The 18616-nt window shown below is 61.2% G+C and overlaps 1 protein-coding gene across 1 annotated transcript; it reads right to left on the bottom strand.

Annotated features, from left to right (window-relative positions):
• Positions 1-656: 656 nt before the first annotated feature.
• Positions 657-12346, bottom strand: AIRE (autoimmune regulator). Its single transcript, XM_055313481.1, has 17 exons — positions 12283-12346; positions 10791-11519; positions 10457-10516; positions 9756-9913; positions 9127-9301; positions 8747-8902; positions 8357-8428; positions 7715-7828; positions 6802-6944; positions 6624-6707; positions 5624-5739; positions 4530-4629; positions 3954-4136; positions 3394-3509; positions 3210-3309; positions 1596-1664; positions 657-737 (listed from the first exon to the last, which is right to left on the bottom strand). Exons 1-17 carry the CDS (start codon positions 12344-12346, stop codon positions 657-659), a joined length of 2520 nt encoding a protein of 839 aa, XP_055169456.1.
• Positions 12347-18616: the final 6270 nt, after the last annotated feature.

The following is an 18616-nucleotide window of genomic DNA, read 5'->3' as shown; positions in this document are numbered from 1 at the left end:
CCCACAGGAGGAGAGCCGAGACCAGGCAGACGGGTGACAGCCAGGGGTGGGTCACAGCTGGGGGCCCCGCCTGGACAGCAGCCACTCCAGTCATTGCTGTGCCGCCTGGCAGGGGAGCCCATGAAGCCGTGTGGCCCACGGCGTGGTCAGATGAAGGGGGGTCAGGGCCTCAGGGGCTCAAGTCCCCAGGAGGAGGAACCTGAGTGTAAGGGGGGACCCAAGCTGGGCCCTCCCGTTACGGTGAGCTCCCTTCCCGCCGGCGCGGCCTACCCTTCGGGCACCAGAAATGCGGGGGAGCCCAGAGCCGCCGGAGCAAACACACCCCACAGACAGCATGTCGAGACCCCACAGGAGGAGCTTTTTATTTGAGGACACGCGTTGCCTTGTGTGTCCACGAGCACGGGCCGTGCCGACGAGCCGAGCGTGGACGCCACCCGGACCTTCCAGGTTTCCTGGGTCCTAACCTGGCCAGCTCCCGGGGTGGGGAGTGCGTCTCCCGGCCCCTCCCGCAGCAGGTCACCGCGAGCAGGAGCGGAACGCACTGGCATCCGGCATCCGTGGTCCCGAGGTGGGAGGGGGTCCGCTCTCGGCTGAGGCGGCATCGGCGGGGGCCGCCCCTCCCCCAGCGCTGCCCCGCAGACCCCTGGCCTCCTGGCTCAGGAGGGGAAGGGGGGCGCCTCGGCCAGCGGCCGGGACATGCTCTGGATGGCCCACTGCAGGATGCCGTCGAAGGAGTGCTGCAAGACAGCAGAGCGGAGCCTCGCACCTGCCAAGGCTCCGGGGCACACTGGGCACGCCCTGGCCACCGGGCGAGACATGGACTCCTCACGTAGTGCTCCATCATAGCATCCCGGGGGCACAGGGCACGGCCTCCTTGCCCCGGGGCTGCGAGGCCGGGCCAGCTCCTGCCCTCACTGTGCTCAGGGCCTGGCACCCCACAGGATGGGGGGTCATGAGGAGGCCCAATATTCCAGCAGGATGGGGTGCCTGCACCCCCGAAGGGGCTGGGGAGTCTTCCCCCTTTCTCCAACGGTCTCGGGCGGCCACCCCCGCCACAGCTTCAGGGCCCTCACCCAGCACCTGGGGTCCCCCCCAAAATCCCCGCACTGCCTGGGACCCTCCTGTGCCCAGCCCAGCACACAGGGAGGGGCCCCACGGCCCGCGGACACCACGTGTCGGCCTCCTGGGTGTGGGGATGGCTGGAGGAGTCTGACCTCCCGTCGAAGAGAGACGGAACCCCTGAAAGCCCCAGTTCCTTCCCAGCCAGTGTAGCTGTTCACCGAAGGGAGAAGAGCCTGGGTTGATGGGGGCAGTGAGAGGTCCGGGGCGCCCGCCCGCCCTGCCCCGAGGTTGTGCAGCCCCCCAGCCCCCCAGGATCCAGGCCCTCGGGACCTGGGGTCAGGGCTAGGAGCTGCAAGGGCTCAGGGTCCCCTCTAGGTCCCTTGGTGTGCTCGGGCTCCTGCACGCGTCTGAAGCAGCCTGGCCTGTGGTACTTGGCACAGCTGGGGTGAGGGGGCACCTCCCAGCCCCCCGGAGGCTTTAGGGGGTTGTAGAGGAGGAGGTGCAGGCGGAGGCCCAGCCTGGAGGTGCATTACCTCGTTTAGGAGGGACTCCAGGTCGTCTCTGTGTAGAACCGGCTCGTGCCCAGTGGAGCCATCACCTGCCTGGAGCCCAGGAGAGGAGGGTCAGCCCAATCTCGGCACCCCTGCTAGGGAACCCCGAAACAGAGCAGGACTCCCTGCAGAGGCCACAGGGGCCCGGGGGACAGGCGCTCATGCCAGGGCAGTGCGGCGGGGGCTGCCCCGGGGCACAGGGGCACCCAGCTCCTCCCAGGGTGCTGGGCACAGGCAGGGTGGGCATGAGTGAGTGTGGGGCTGCCCGCGAGGGCCCTGGCACCGCTGGCAGCTGGTTGCCCGAGGTCCCCAGGCCCGCCAGCCTCCACCTGCTATACGCAGCCTTCCAGGGAGAGCCGGACAACTCAGAGAACCAGCTCGAAGGGAGCCTGTGATGGGTGGAGAAACAGGCCCCGAGAGGGAAGTCCCTGGTCCGATGCCAGCCACTCAACCACCCCACAAAGGCTGCCAGGGCCCACGGCGCCCCTGGGGAGGGGGCCAGAGCAGGGCATGAGCCACAGGAGACTGGCACGAAAAAGCCGAGTCTCAGCTCATAAACACAGGCCCTGGGAGGCCACAGCACCCAGGCGGTGAGGGAGGAGCACAGCCTCGGGGTGTGCAGGGCACCCAGGAAGGGATGGGGCCACACCCACATTCTCCCGTAGGGAGTGGGGCTGGGGGAGGGGCTAAGGGGCTGGCACGTGTTCCTCTCCAAGGTCCCTGCGCTCCATCTCAAGGACAAGAAAGGAGTCTGCCTTTAAGAGCAAAGAGCCCAGGTGTCCGTGAAGAAGCGTCTTCCGGAGGGAGGGACCCCTCGTGGCGGGGGAGCAGGGGTCCCCCTGAGAGGGCTTGAGCACGGCCAGTGCGGAGGGGCGGGGTGATGGGAGGCTTCCACGCTGCAGCAGGCAGGTGCGGGCCAAGCCTTGGGGTTGCCGGTGAGCCCCTCATGGGCGGGGCCTTGGCCCCCCAAGCCGGTTCCGCTCAGAGTGCTGGGGGGTGCGGTGTGGCTGGGAAGGAGGATGGGCCACGGATGGGGGCGGGACTCCTCGCCTCCCCCAGGGCCTCAGAGGTTCTTCTGGGGGCAGGGACGGGGTCAGGAAGGCCCGGGGAAGAGGTGCCACCCAAAGGCTCCTGAAGGGGCACACAGGACTCCCACCCCCCAAGTTCTGAGGGAGCCCCAGGAGGAAGGCAGACAAAGACCGCAGAGAGCCAGCTGTCCCCAGGGGCTCCCGCTGGCTCCCGGGCGGTCACTGCTGGAGGACCAGGAGCCCAGGCAGGGTCACACTGGGCGTCACGCGTGCTTGCCCATCCCTGCTGGGCGCCTTCTCGCCGCCACCCCTCCAGGGGCTGGGAGAGGGGGCACTGAGGGCGGGGCCGGGTCACCAGGGAACAGGTGCATCCCACTGCCATCTCATGCCACCAATGCTTGTAGCCGGCTCTCCCTTTCAGGTAGACGTTATCTCGAAGGCGGCTATTTACACACACAACCCACGGCCCAGGGCATGTTCACCCCTGCGAAGCTGGCACGCGGAGCGTCCCTGGGGTGTGCCGGCCACTCCAGCCCCCGGGGTCCCCACCTCCCCGGGCAGCACTGACCTTGGCAGGCCCCGGCGCAGCGCGGGTGGGGGTCGAGGCGGGCGCCCCGTCGCCGGGGGCCGGGCCGGCGTCTCCGGAGCAGGAGCGGCAGCGTGGGGCCCTGTGCACAGCAGAGGAGGGGGTCGGGCTGGCGGCCCGCGGTGACCCCCCGGCCCTGCGCCCCCCTCCCCGCCGCCGCACTCACCCTGGCCGGGGGGCGCCCCCAGGGAAGTGGCAGCGCCAGTGGAAGGCGGCAGCGCAGTGCGTGCACCGCAGCACATCCGAGCTGTCCCCGCACACGCCGCACCGCGCCACCGGGCCCTGCGGGGAGCAGAGCGGTGACTGGGGGTGGGGGGAGCTCAGGGACACTGACACCTTGGGGCTGCAGCCCCAAGAGACCTGCTCCCCCTTGGTGGGCCCCTGGGGCTGGTCAAGGGGACCCCAGAACCGCCCCCCCCAAAAAGGCGGGAGGGTCTGCGGCACTGGGACTCCCCAACAGGACGGGCCGTCCTCCTTGTTGTGGGTCCTGGAGGGTGACGGTGGGAGGGCTTCAGGATCAGGGACGGACCATCACTCCTGCCCCGCGCTTCAGAGCCCTCCACCCTCGTGCCGGGTGCGCTCCTCCCAGCACCCGACCCCGGGGCCACCCTCGCCATGGCCAGTCTGGCTCGGCCTGGACCCCAAGCCCTGCATGTCAGAGCTCCACCTGGCGGCTGTGCAGGTCCTGGCTCCCAGAAGACGGGCCACCCCCCAGCACCTCCTCACCTGCTGCCCCTCAGGACCCACACACAGTAGGGGGCGCAGGGCGGAGGGTTCCAGCACCGGCGAGGGGGCTGCAGGAGGTGGGGCCGGCGGGTGCTTGTAGGGGCCAGCAGTGTCCATCCCAGCTGGGGGCTCCCTGGACGGGCCCTTCACCTCTTCTCCTGCCAGCCTCAGTCCCAAGAGGACCTGGAACCAGAGGATCAGTGCTTGGCAAGGTCCCAGGGCACTTGCACAGCACCCCCCAGGGAGGCCTGTATCGCCAGGACCCTGGGAACCTCGGGAGCTGGTGTGGGGGACCCCACCCTGGGGTTTGGGTGCAGATGCTGGCTCTGTGCCCCTAGCGAGGTCCTTGAGCCTGTCCCCATCTGAAGATGGGGCGTGTGCGGCCCGCACGGGCTGTGTACCTGGGCAGAGCAGAGGCCCCTGGGCCAGCCCTGAGAAACAGGCCATTGTGGGGCCACTTCCCGGTGTAGACGGCCAAACTGACGAGGCCAGGCGAGGGGCAGGGGTGCAGGGTCTATGGCCCACAGGAGCAGCCGGGAGGCCGGACACAGGGCCCTGGAGGTGGCTGGTGCGTACCGGGGTCTCCGCAGGTGGCTCCTGGGGCGGGGGTTCCTCGGCCCGGGGCGCATCCCGCTGGGCTCTTCCCTGGAGGCAGCTGGAGCACCTCCAGGTCCCACTGCTCACGCGGTCACCAGCCAGGGTCATGCAAGGCCAGCAGAAGGGACAGTAGACTCCCAAACACACAGGACAGGGAAGGCCCGAGGCTCCTCCAAGTCACCCCTTCCCTTTTCCAGATGGGGAAACTGAGGCCAGGCAGGACGGTGGGCAGAGGCACAATGGAAGCGCTGCCCCGGCCCGTCAGCAGGAGAGCCCGGGATACGGGGAAGTTTAGCCCTGGGGGCGGCCCTCGCCAGCACGGTCGGCGTCCCCTCTGAGAGCTTCCCGATGAGCCCCAGAACCCCAGACCCCAGCTAACCTGGAGCAGCCTGTGTGTGGCTCTCATGGGCCCCACCCTGTCAGTGGGACCTCGGAGAACTGGGGTGTTTATACCCCCGGGCCACCCCCGTTTCCACAAGGGGGATGGCGGCCAGCGGGGGGGACGGGGTTGAGGGCAGGAAGGAAGCTGGAGCTGAGGGATGGCCCCGCATTAGTGACGAGCATCTGGGGCTCAGAGACGGGTGACCTGGCCAAGGCCACTCAGGGGGCTGCGCAGGGCCAGGGCTGGGGGTGTCATTTCTCCCATCTGGGCTCTCCCTCACCGGCTGCGGTGACCCGAGGGAGCTGGTGGTAGCGGGCAGGGCTGGGAGGGCCGGCGCCCTGCCAGGGACGGGCACCCGCTCAGCCTGACTTGTGGTAGGACCTTCCCTGGAGGGGGGCCGGCTGGGGGTTTGGGCTGGGGTGTGTGGTGAGATGGGACAGGATGGGGGGCCTTCATTCTGCTTCTCTGCCCCCTGGGGCCCTGCTGGCCAGGCTGGGGGCAGGGGGGCAGTGGGCCACACGGGGAGGCGGGTGGGAGGCCCCAGCCCCACTGCCTCCCTCCCGGGGGGCCCCACTTCCCAGCCGTGGAACGGGGACCCTTCTGGGCAGCCTCCTACTCAGGGGGCAGATGGGTAGACGTGGCCATGAGGGCAGGTGGGGGGTGGCCAGGCTGACCCGGGTGCCGGGCTCACCTGGGAATGTCGTGGAGCGGCGGGGACAGGCAGGCCAGGTGGAAGGCCCGGGGGCAGCCGTCACAGCAGATGAGCTCCCCGCCATCCCGGCACACGGCGCACTCGTCCTCGTTCTTCTGACGCGGGCCGGACACACGCATCCTCTGGAGGATCCCGGGCTGGGGCAGCGCCCTCCCCAAGAGCCCCTCAGAACAGCCTGGGCGCGGCGTACCCCGGGGGTGCACGAGTCCCCGGCCTGCTCCCCGCTGGCGGACGCCGGCTCCCTGCCCCCCGCCCCGAGCCTCTGGTGCCCACCGCGCACCCCGGGGCCGGGCTGTCCGTCCTGGGAAGGCTGAGCCTTCCGAAAGCCCAGTTTCTCGTGGGCACGGTGCTCCGGGCGGCCTCTACGCGGCACGCCTAGCCCCGCGCCGCCCCTTCTTCCCAGGCACCTGCTGGGCCCGGTGCCACCTGCCTGCACCCCAGCCCGCGTGGTGCCACCTCCTCCGGAAGCCCACCAGGGCAGGCAGCCGTGTGCAGTGATACTGCCCGCTGCCCCGCCAGCCGGCTGGGGACTCCTGGGGGGCGGGCACGCATCCTGCTCCTTCCTGGGGGCCCAGGGCTCAGCACCTGGCGTGGGTGAGGGGCGCCCAGGTCTGTGCTGGGAGCCCCATGACATGCTCGATGCTCAGCTTCCTGGTCCCCAGCAGGGGCCACGTCCCCACCCACTGGCCCGCTGTGAGACAGAGGACAGCTGGTGCCCCGACCAGCCCTGCGGTGGTAAAAGCCTGGTAGGACTTATTTTCTCTGACTTATTTGAAATCTTACAATTGTGTGTTATCAGAAAAAAATATTATTTAAAAAACAAAAAGGCTCTACTCTGTGAACAGAAGCTTAGGCCTCTGTCCTCACCATCCAAGCAAGGGCCCCGGTCAAGCGGCAAAGTGGCGGATGGGCCACCCTGAGGACCATCCGTGGAGGTGAAGGAGATCCCCCCTCCCTGCCACCGTGGCCTGGGCATTACCTGCTGGAGCTGGGGCTCGCTGGGGAGGGCAGGAGGGGCATGCACCCTGCCCGGCTGGCCTGCTCTCGGGTCACCTCCACCTTCCTGGGGACGAGAGGGAGGGTCACCAGAATGAGCTGGGCGCAGCCCCAGCTGAGCCCTGGGTGTGCTGTGGGCAGGTGTCAGGGGCCGTGCTTACGGGGGCAGGAGCCTGGGCCCCCTTGGCCCGGACCAGGGTCTTCAGGCCACTGCTACGGGTCCTGTTCTTCCCCCCACTGGGGTCTTCGAACTTGCTGGGAGTATAAAACTCCCCCCCCACCTGGATGCACTTCTTGGAGCCACCTGGGAGGAGAGGCTGGCTGGCCCCCGCTCGGCCGCACTCTGGCCTGGGCGCCGGGTGCAGGCAGGGGGAGGCTGGGCGCCCTGCCGCTTGCTGCCGCTCCTCCCCCACCCCACCCGGCCCCCCGGGGTCCGGGCCCGCATCCTGGGCACAGGACGGCTCTTCTGCGGGGGCTGTACTGGGTGAAGCCTGTCCACCAAATTCCCATCCACCTGGAATCTCGGAGTGCAGACGTCTTTGGAAGCAGGGTCTTTACAGGGGGGATTAGCTAAGACGGGCTCCCGGGGGACACTGAGTCCGAAGGAGAGGACACAGGCATAGGGAGAAGAGCCTGGCTTGGAGGCGGAGTCTGCAGTGACAAAGCCGCAGCGGCCAGCAGCCGGACGGGCACGGAAGCCCCTGCCCTAGAGCCTCTGGACACCTGGCCTCTGCACCTCCTGTTGTGTTAAGCTGCCCAGTTTGTGGCCAGTGGTTATAACCGCCATGCTGAACTAGGGCGGGCCCTGGGCACCCTCCCTGGGGGGGAGAGCAGGGCCCACGCCCCTGGCTGTCCTGGCATCCCGGCGGCCGGAGCCCAGCCCAGACAGAGGGGAGGGAGGCGGTGTGGGGGCGGGAGGCGCGGCAGGCCGTCCCGCTGGAGAACCAAGACCCCGAGGGGCCCGTCCAGGTGGGCAGAGGTGACCCAGGATGTGGTCACCGCCAGGTGCTGAGGAGGGACACGGATCCAGGGGGCCTGCATGCCCCTGGCCGCCCCTTTGGCAGCGCCGTCTACCTGACTCAAACACCTGCTGGATGAGGATCCCCTCCAGGGCCCCACAGGCTCCTGGGACATCCCCGGACGACACGGTCACGGCTCTCTGGACCGAAGTGGACATGGTCTGAATTCCTGGGGAAGGGAGCACCAGGTGGGGGGGGGGTCATCCATTGGAAAGAGGACCCCTGAGCACCTCTTTCCTCCAGGCAAGGGGGTGGCAAGAGGTGCCTGGGCTGTGGAATCCTCCTTTCCTTCCGCCCGGGGCAGGACAGACAGACAGACAGCCATGGGTATGTGCGCTATGCACGCGTGAGCATGTGCGTGTATGTGCACGGGGTGTGCAGTATGGGCGCTGCTGCGTGAGCCAGGCGGACGCCGCGGGCAGGATGAGCAGGGACCCCAGGGCGTGGAGGGGGGCAGAGTTCCCAGGCCTGCCCTTAGGTCAGGTGACCCTAGGGGGTCTCCGGGGTCCCCCACTCTGGGGCGAGGAGGGGACGGGAAGGGGCCAGGCGTACATGGGCTGACTCGAGGAGCCTCCTCTTTCCCGGTGCGTCTGTCCAGCCGAGGCTCTGGGGTGAGGCGCTAGGTCAGCACCCCAGGGGGCCCTCCGCCCCGACCCCGGCCCCGACCCCGCCGGGGGAGCCTCGGGGCCTGGCTCACCATTCCCCAGCGGGAGGCGCTGCGGCTCTGCGCTGCTCTCGGGCTTCCTGGGCTTGGCCTTGGCCTGGGAGCCTGCAGGGGGAGCCGCACCAGCCTGGCCTCGTTGCCCCGCGTGGCCAATACCTGCCGTCAAGGGCGGTGCAGGGGGCAAGAGAGGTCCCAGGGTGCCTCCCCAGCTCCCGTGGATGCCCTTGCTTTCCTGGGCACTGCTGTCCACAACCAGAAAAAGGAAGTAACACCCGCCTGCCTGCTTCCGGGCTCCTGGGACAACAGGGGACGGCTAGGCCCACCCCCCCTAAGGATCCAGAGGGGCCCAGCTGGGGGGTGTGGTCAGGTGGCGGCGGGCTCCCCAGGCCCATCTGCAGCCCGCTGGCTCCTCCAACTAGGTACCTGGGCTAGAGGTGACCCTTGGAGACAGTGTTGCTGGCGGGGTGGCCCTGGGCTCCTCTGGAACCTTCCTCTTGGCAGCGGGTCTGGGCAGCAGCGCCGCGGCCTTGGGGCCTGGCGGGGGCTTCCTCCCCTTCCGGGGCTGGCTGAGGTCTATGTCTGCAGGGTGCAAGCAGGGGCCGAGCCTCGACACCAGGACCCACACCTTGGGAGGCGGGCAAGACCTCAGCCCATCAGCTCTCGGGAGGCAGGACGGTCCTAGGCGATGTGGGGGGCTCCCTAACCCCCCCCCAACCTTCTCTCTGCCATCCAGCTGGGACGACCCCAGCCACCCGGCCCCCAGCGTGGAGGTCGAGCCCCGCAGGACCCCGGCTCCCCCCGACCTTTGGGGAAGCTGTCTAGGATGGGCTGCAGCCGGGCGTATCTCTCCACATTGTAGTCCTTAAACAGAACCCTCCAGAAGTCCAGGATGGCAGCCGCGTCCTGGGTCAGGAGCCACGAGAGGAGCGCGTGGAAGGCCTGCGGGCAGCCTTCCTTCTCCTTCAGACGCAGGGTCTCCTGAAGCGAGCGTGGGGAGTGGGAGGTCCTGCCTCCTGCCTCCTGCCCCCCAGCCCCCCCAGCCCCCCGACTTCCTGCCGTCTGCCCACCCCGAGGGTGCTGCAGGCGACCCGGCACCTGCCCGTGCCCCTGGCTGGCAGGGGTGTGGGGTTCCCCAGGGGTGCTGGGGGTGGGAGGCCACCTGGATCTCCTCTTCGGGGACCTCACCCCGGCTTGGAGGGCAGCTTCAGGAGGGCTGGCAGGGCGTTGGAGAGGCGCGGAAGCTTGTCCCGGAGACGCTGCCCTGTCCCCTCTTTACACCCACAGCCCCATCCCAACCCCCTCAACCCCACTCGGGTGGAGCCGGGGGCGGGGCCCCCCTGCAACTTGTCTTCCCAGACATTGCCCCAGGCTGGAGGGCAGGGCAGGGCTTGGGGCAGGTTAGGGGGCGTGGGGGGTGCGGGTCGGGGCCCACCTGAAACTTGTCCTCGGGGACCACGTCGTGGTCAGCCAGCGCGTGCAGCAGCGGGAAGGCGCAGTCCACAGCCATGGCGATCTCCGTGCGGTGCAGCCTCAGGAGGCGGCGCAGCCCCGCGTCCCCGCCGGCCCGGGCCTCACCCACCATTGCAGGGTCTGGGGGCAAAGGGCTGGAGGCCCCCTCTCCCCGCCTGGGGTCCCGTGGCCTCGAGGTGCCACTGGACTTGTGGAGCGCCTGGGCCATCTCTGCCTCCCGGCCCGTGCTGGCCCTGCCCTGCCGAGCACCTGGGCGAGAGCACCTGGGTGGGAGCACCTGGGTGGGGGCACCTGGGTCAGGGGGCACCTGGGCGGGCTCACCTGGGCAGGCTCACCTGGGCAGGTTCACCTGGGTGGGTGCATGTGGGCGGGCTCACCTGGGCAGGCACGTCTGCAGGGCTGAGCCCAGCCAGCACCCAGTCTCTATTATAGCCGACTGGCTGTGTGTCCCCGGAGCCAATCAGGGCCGGAGGGAGGAGCCCGAACGGAAACTTGAATTCCACACCTGTCAGCAGGTGGTTGGCTTCTCTGTCCTTTGTAAAGGAAGCTTCCGGACCAGGGCCTGACCCCTCGAGTGGGAGGGCTGGGAGGCCCCCCCCCCAATTCCTGAACTGTGGTTCCGTTCAGATGGGAGACAGCCAGCATGGGTGCCCTCTACCTCACCCGAAGCCCAGCTCCCGGGCACCTGCAGGGGCTGCTCAGGGGCCCCAGCACTCAGGGTCCCTGTGGGGAGTGGGCATGACCACGTCCGCTGCCCGGGGCCCAGGACCTGGGATGTAGGAGGGTCAGGGGGAGGAGGAGCGCCTGTCTGAGGGCGGACTGGGTGCCCGTGGGCACAGCACTGGGCATTGCCTGGAGGCCGTGTGACGCCGGGCGAGTCGCTTTCCTTCTCTGAGACTCAGCCACCCTCATCTTTAGCCTGAGCACGTCGCCCTGGGGGACCCAGGTGCCACCTACCCCCCTTCCTCCAGGTGGACAAGGCAGCTGAGCTGCGGACCGATGTGCCTGAGCGCGGGCCGCAGGGGCTCCTGTGCTCGGCCACTCACAGCTCGGGGCAGTGACGCCCGGGAGCTTCCTGGGGCTGCGTCCGAGGCTGGACGGTGGTGTCGGGCAGTGGGGAAGCCGTCCTGGGGGGGTGCGCAGAGGGGGACGCGCATCCCAGGCCGTGGTGGCAAGGGCAAGGGACCGGGACCTGCAAGGGCGCTGGCCCCACAGCGACCCCATACGGCCTGGGCAGAGGGGCCAGGGTCACAGGGAGCGGCCGTTGGGCGGCCAGGCTGCAGAGCCACGGGCAGGACGGCGCTGGGCTGGGAGGGGTCGCCTGGGCAGGGGCGGGGCCCGGCATTTCTCCGGAGTTTAGGTGGCTCTGTTCTATCCTGAGGTGGGGGTCCTCCGGGGCCTGAGGGCCCCTCCTCCCGGCACGGGGTCCTGGCTGGGTTTCTGGCCTCCCCGGGCCTGGGTCCCTGAGAGTTCAGTCCTAGACAGGCTGACCGCCCCAGGGCAGGCGTTCTGGGCATTGGGGAGCATGCCTGGGCTGGGGCAGGGGGGTTCACCCAGAGAGTTGGGGCCCGTGTACGGACCCCCAGGGCAGTGAGGGTCGGAACAGGCTGGCGCTGCTGTGGAATGTTCTGGGGCCTCTGCCCTCGCGCTGCCCGCCTCTGGGGCCCGAGCTCACGGGCTGTGGTGCCATGGTGGTGGCCGTGGAGGTGTGGGGCTGGGGGCTGCGCTGTCCACAGACCCCCAGAGGTCACACCCCAAGGGCCCCCGCCCACCCTGTGCCGGGCTGCCCTCTCAGAGAGGTCTGTCCTCGCCCCTGCCCAGGCCTGGGAGCCCCCTCCTGGCCTTCCCCCCACGTCTGCACATGTGTATCCATGGTAGCACCCAAAAGCAAGCAGACGTCAACGTCACTGCTGAGCCTGGCATCCGCCCGAGCACCCCGAGGCCCCCTGCTCACGTGGGTCGGGTCCCATGGAGCAGAGCCACTTCGTGTCACATCTAATGGCACCTGCTTGGCCAGCTAGCTCCCAAGTTCCCACATAAGGCTTGGGGTTATGGGGGGACCGTGGAGCCTGGCTTGTGGCTCTAGGGGTGAACAGCAGCCGCCTCTCCGGCAGCCCAGTGTCCCTCCTCCAGCACCACCCCACACCGGCGACTTTTCCCCAGTGCCCAACCGGTCAAGGGACACTTTAGCCACAAGACAAGTGTCCCAGGGATTAAAAATAGTCAAGAAGCTCAAGGCTTCACTTCCCTCGGGCTGCGGAAGCCTGTGGCGCCCCTGGGTCAGCAGCCAGCCGGGCCTGCAGGTGCCACCCGGCCTCTCGCTTGGACATCAGCAACGAGGCTCCTTGGAGAATTTTGGACTTTCCAGCATGTGGGGGGTTTCCCTGGTAGCCCCTCCCTGCAGGTGACCTGGGGATGGAGGGGGGGCAGCCTGTGAGACCCATGGGGGACCCAGGGCAAGGGGCCCAGCCCTGCCTTCAGCCACCCACTGCCTTTGTAGGGCCGAGCCTCACTCAGGTCCCCCCCACCCTGAGGTGCTGGGCACAGCGACATGCCCGCCACTTGGTGGGCCACCTCCAAGCCTCTGTCCTCACCTGCAGGGGCTCTCTTCTTTGTCAGACCCGTCTAGCCTGCCATGCCCCAGGCCCTGTTCTGAGAACGCTGCCATCACCCTCGATCTCAGAACTGCCCTGCTGGGTCAGCGTTATCATCACCCCATTCTACAGATGGGGAGACTGAGGCAGAGAGAAGCTAAGGAGCTCGACCCAAGTCACACAGCGAGTAAATGGCCTTGGATGGATAGTGGCCGGGTCCATGCTCTCAGCACGCAGGACCCTGCTCACATGCCCGGGCCACGGGGGATGAGCGAGGTTCCGGTGGCACTGTGTGGCGGCGGGGGTGGGGGGGGCACAGAGGGGGCCTGCTCCTTGGCTGCTGGGCCTTGGCTCCCTCAACGAAGCCTGGACACAGTGACGTTCTGCTTTGCTGCAGACGGAGGCGTCAGCATGTGCGGCTCCCAGAAAGGGCTGGGTCCCCGCAGTGAGGAGGGAAGGGGTGCTTCAGGGGCCTTAGAACAGCAGCCCAGGCCTCAGCTCGGGAAACAGTCCAGGGGGTCCTGGGTTCTGCCCCTGGGGACTCCCCAGCTGGTGGGGCAGCAGGGCAGGCCCAGTCTCCCAGCGGTGACACTTTGCGGGGACTTTAGGGCCCTATAGGCCACCAGCTCACAGGGTGACCCATTCTGAGCTTCAGTGTGCCCATGAGAGATGCTCGGCATCACTAATTATCAGAGAAATGGGAATTTTTTTTTAACTTTATTTTTTTAATTTTTATTTATTTATGATAGTCACACACAGAGAGAGAGGCAGAGACACAGGCAGAGGGAGAAGCAGGCTCCATGCACTGGGAGCCTGACATGGGATTTGACCTCAGGTCTCCAGGATCGTGCCCTGGGCCAAAGGCAGGCGCTAAACTGCTGCACCACCCAGGGATCCCGAGAAATGGGAATTAAGGCCGAAGGAGCCACCACCTCGCACCCACCAGGAGGGCTTTGGGCTAAGAGCTGAAAGCAGTGTGTGCGTGACGATGTGGAGAAATCAGAAGGCTCGTACGTGGTTGGTGGGCGTGAAATGGTGCACCTGCTGACGGAAGACGCCTGGTGGCTCCTCAGTGCGTTCCTTAATAAGCTTAAAATCTTTTCCTTTAGAGATTTTATTTTTTAAGTCATCTCCATACCCAACACGGGGCTGAAACCCATAACCCCGGTATCAAGAGTCATGTAGTCCATGGAGTCAGCCGGGTACCCCGATCTCCATGTGACCCAGCCGTTCATTCCACTCCCAGTTAGGCCCCCAGAAAACTGAAGGGAAATGTTCAGACAAAAACTGGTACATGGGGGCGCCTAGGGGGCTCAGCGGTTGCGCGTCTGCCTTCAACTCAGGGCGTGATCCTGGAGTCCCGGGATCGAGTCTCGCATTGGGCTCCCTGCATGGAGCCTGCTTCTCCCTCTGCCTGTGTCTCTGCCGCTCCCTGTGTCTCTCAGGAATAAAACAATAAAATCTTAAAAAAAAAAAAAAAGAAAAAGAAAACTTGTGCACAAATGTTCATGGCAGCACTGTTGGCAACAGCTAAAGGGTGGAAACAACCCAAATGTCCATCTACAGAAGAATGGACGAACCAAAGGTGGCCTGTCCCTACAACAGAATTATTCAGCCGTGAGGAAAGGTTAAGTACGGACCCCTGCTACCACGTGGGAACACACCTCAAAAACGTGATGTCAACTGAAATCAGCCAGACGCAAAAGGCCATTCATGTGAAATACTCAGAACATGCAGATGCGTAGACACGCAAAACAGGTTATTGGTTTGCAGGAGCTGGGGGAAGCAGAGGGGGTGACTGCTAATGGGTACGGAGCGTCCATCTGGGGTGGTGGAAAAGTTCTGGAAATTGACAGTGATGGGAGCACAGTGTTACCATATACTAGTTACTACTGCGTTTTGAACTTGCAAATGGTAAAACTTGTAAAATTTATGATATGTGCACCTCACTGCAAATAAAAATTAATTCTAAAAATCAGTCAGACATATTTGTGCGGATCTATCTGCGGGTTCTGTGTTCTGTTCCATTGAGCTGTGTGTCTATCCAGCTACCAGTCCCACCAAGTCTTGACTTCTGGAATTATATAATACATCTTGAAACCCAGTAGGCCATCTCCTCCATTTTCTTCTTCTTCTCCTTCTTTTTTAATATTTTATTTATTTATTCATGAAAGACACGGAGAGAGGCAGAGACACAGGCAGAGGGAGAAGCAGCCCCCCCACCCCGATGCAAGACTCGATCCCAGGACCCCGGGGTCTCACCCTGAGCTGAAGGCAGACGTTCAACCACTGAGCCACCCGGGCGTCCCTCATTTTATTCTTCTTTTTCAAAACTGTTTCTGTTGCTCTAGTTCCTTTGATTATCCATATACATTTTAGAATGACTCTGTTCATAAAAAAATCTTGCCAAGATTTTGATAGAAATGACGTTAAACCCACATGCCGATTGGCGGGAAATTAACATCTTTATTACGTTGAGTGTTGCAATCCATGAACATGGTGTTTCTCCATTTATTTGGAGCCTCATTGGTTTCTTCCTTCAGTGTCTGCAGTTTTCAGCATACGAGCCCCATACATGTTTTGTTAGACTTACACCTGAGCAGTTAATTTTTTGTGCAAGTGTAAATAGTTGTGTCATTCTATTTTCAGTGTCTACATGCTTGTACATTGTTGGCATGTAGAAATACAGATTTTTTTTTTTTGCACGTTCATCTTATATCCCACAACCTTGCTGAACTCCCTTTTTTGGTTCCAGAAGTGTTTTTGTTTTGTCATGTTTTACTATAGAATCTTTGGGATTTTCTACAAATACAATCACGTCATCTGTAAATAGAAACAGCGTGGTCTCTTCCTTCCCGATCTATCTACATGACCATCGATTTCCTTGCCTCGCCTCAGTGCACTGCCTAGAACCACCAGCACCATGTTGACTAGAGGTGATGGACATCCTTGCCTTGTTCCTGATCTCAGGGGAAAGCATCCAGTCTTGCACATTAAGTATAATGTGAGTCCTCTTTATCAATTTTAGAAAGCCCCTTTCTATTCCTCTATTTATGAGAGTTTTTCATCATGAACGTGTGTTGAATTTTGTCTGACGCTTTTTCTGCATTGATCAACATGGTCATGTGATTTTCTGTCCTGAAATGGTAGATAGCATAGATTGATTTTTGAATATTGAAAGAGTCTTGCATCCCTGGAATAAACTCTGCTTGGTCATGGTGTATAATTATTTTTATACATTCTTGAATTTGGTTCTCTCATATTTTCTCAAGGATTTTCATGAGGTATATTGGCCTGTAGTTTTTTGTTGGTTTGGTTTTTGTTTTTATGATCTTTGCATGGCTTGGGTATCAGAATTATAATAGCTTCATAAAATGAATCAGGGCATATTCCCTGCTCTTTCATTTTCTGGAAGAGATTGTGTAGAAATGATGTTAATTCTTTTGCAAATGTTTGATAGAATTCCCCAGTGAAGCCATCTGAGCCTGGAGAATTCTTTTGGGGGAGTTTTAAACTCAACAGCAAAGAAACAAACAATCCAATCATGAAATGGGCAAGAGACATGAAGAGACATCTCACAGAGGAAGACACAGACATGGCCAACATGCACATGAGAAAATGCTCCGCATCACTTGCCATCAGGGAAATACAAATCAAAACCACAATGAGATACCACCTCACACCAGTGAGAATGGGGAAAATTAACAAGGCAGGAAACCACAAATGTTGGAGAGGATGCGGAGAAAAGGGAACCCTCTTACACTGTTGGTGGGAATGTGAACTGGTGCAGCCACTCTGGAAAACTGTGTGGAGGTTCCTCAAAGAGTTAAAAATAGATCTGCCCTACGACCCAGCAATTGCACTGCTGGGGATTTACCCCAAAGATTCAGATGCAATGAAACGCCGGGGCACCTGCACCCCGATGTTTCTAGCAGCCATGTCCACAATAGCCAAACTGTGGAAGGAGCCTCGGTGCCCATCGAAAGATGAATGGATAAAGAAGATGTGGTTTATGTATACAATGGAATATTCCTCAGACATTAGAAACGACAAATACCCACCATTTGCTTCAAAGTGGATGGAACTGGAGGGTATTATGCTGAGTGAAGTAAGTCAATCGGAGAAGGACAAACAGTGTATGTTCTCATTCATTTGGGGAATATGAATAATAGTGAAAGGGAATATAAGGGAAGGGAGAAGAAATGTGTGGGAAATATCAGAAAGGGAGACAGAACATGAAGACTCCTAACTCTGGGAAAGGAACTGGGGGTGGTGGAAGGGGAAGAGGGCGGGGGTGGGGGTGAATGGGTGATGGGCACTGAGGGGGACACTTGACGGGATGAGCACTGGGTGTTATTCTGTATGTTGGTAAATTGAACACCAATAAAAATTAATTTATTAAAAAAATAAATAAAATAAAATAAAATTAAGAACTCAATTTCCTCGATGTGGCACGCACAGTCTGCTAAGTGTCCAACTCTTGGTTTCAGCTCAGGTCACGATCTCAGAATCTGAGCTCAGGCCCAGCATCAGGCTCCGAGCTCGGCAAGGAGTCTGCTAAAGTTCCTCTCTTCCTCTACCTCCATCCCTCCCACTGTCCTCTCTCTTGTTCTCTCTCAAATAAATAAATAAAATCTTTAAAAAAAAAAAAACAAAAAAAACATTAAAAAGCAGACTGGGGTCCCGGGGTCGAGTTGGGCTCCCTGCGTGGAGCCTGCTTCTCCCTCTGCCTGTGTCTCTACATCTCTCTCTCGGTGTGTCTCTCATGAATAAATGAATAAAATCTAAAAAAAAAAAAAAAAAGTTAAATGAAGAATTCAATTTCCTTAAAAGCTATAGGCTATTCAAATTGCCTATTTTATAGGTTAATTGTGGGGGTTTGTGGTTTTCAAGGAATTGATCCATTTCAACTAAATTGTCAAGTTTTTGAGTGTAGAGTTGTTCTCAGTTTTTCCATATTATCCTCTTGATGCCCTTAAGGTCTGTAATGATGTTCCCTGTATCAGTTTCAAAACTGGTAATTTGTGCCTCCTCTCTTTTTCTTCATCAGTCTTGCTAGAGATGTATTGATTTTTCTTTTCTTTTCTTTTTTTTTAAGATTTATTTATTTATTTTTAGAGGAGGGTGCTGGGGCAGAGGGGGAGGGAGAGAGAATCTCAAGCAGACTTCCCACTGAGCACACAGCCACATGGAGCCCAATGTAGGGCTCAGTCCTAGGATCCCAGAATCGTGATCTGAGCTGAAGCCAAGAGTCAGGTACTCAACCAATTGCCCTACCCAGGTCCTCCAATAGGTATTGATTTTTTTAAAATTTCTCAAAGAACCAGCTCTGTTTCATTGATGTTCTCTATTATTTTTCTGTTTTCACTTGTATTGATTTTTGCTCTTATTTTTATTATTCCTTTTCTTCTGCTTGCTTTGGCCTTATTCTGCTCTTTTTTCTTTTAGGCTCTTTTTAAAAATATTTTATTTTATTTAAATTCAACTAATTAACATATTGTGTATTATTAGTGTCAGAAGTAGAAGTCAGGGATTCATCAGTCTTAAATAACACCCAGTGCTCATGACATCACATGGCTTCCTTCATGCCCATCCCCCAGTGACCCCATCACCCCCACCCTCCCCTCCAGCCACCCTGTCTGTTTCCTAGACTTCAGAGTCTCTTACAGTTTGTGTGTTTCTTTAATTTCGTCTTGTTTTATTTTTCCTTCCCCTCCTCTATGCTCTTCTGTTTTCTTTGTTTCTTTTCTTTCTTTTTAAAGATTTCATTTATCTATTCATGACAGACAGAGAGAGGCAGGACCCAGGCAGAGGGAGAAGCAGGCTCCCTGCGGGGACCCCCATGTGAAACTCAATCCCAGGACCCCAGGATCACATCCTGAGCCAAAGGCAGCCGTACAACCGCTGAGCCACCCAGGCATCCCTCTTCTGTTTTATTTCTTAAATTCCACATATGAGTGAAATCATATGGTATCTGTCTTTCTCTGATTGACTTATTGTTTACTAAGCATAGAACCCATAGTTCTATCCACGTCGATGTAAATGGAGAGATCTCTCCCCTCTGACGGCCGAGTGACACCCGGGGTGCGCAGCAGAGACCACGTCTCCTTCCTCCAGCATCTGTCCGTGGACGTCAAGGCTCCTCCCGCTGCGTGGCCCCCGTGGACACGGCCGCTGGGAACGCGGGGGTGCAGGTGCCCTGCAGCTCACCGCCTGGCTGCGGGTCGGT

This window comes from Nyctereutes procyonoides, unplaced genomic scaffold (genome assembly GCF_905146905.1).
Source record: "Nyctereutes procyonoides isolate TBG_1078 unplaced genomic scaffold, NYPRO_anot_genome, whole genome shotgun sequence".
Classification (NCBI taxonomy): domain Eukaryota; kingdom Metazoa; phylum Chordata; class Mammalia; order Carnivora; family Canidae; genus Nyctereutes; species Nyctereutes procyonoides.
Note: the sequence above shows the minus strand (reverse complement) of the source record. Positions and strands in the feature narration are given on the sequence as shown.

Coding starts and splice junctions, on each gene's coding strand:
- AIRE (XM_055313481.1), bottom strand. CDS start 12,346: ATGTCGCTGTGCCCAGCACCTCAGGGTGGGGGGGACCTGAGTGAGGCT. Junction 10,517..10,790: donor GCCCGCGCTCAGGCACATCG/GTCCGCAGCTCA, acceptor CACTCCCCACAG/GGACCCTGAGTGCTGGGGCC. Junction 3,310..3,393: donor GGGGGCGCCCCCCGGCCAGG/GTGAGTGCGGCG, acceptor TGCTGTGCACAG/GGCCCCACGCTGCCGCTCCT.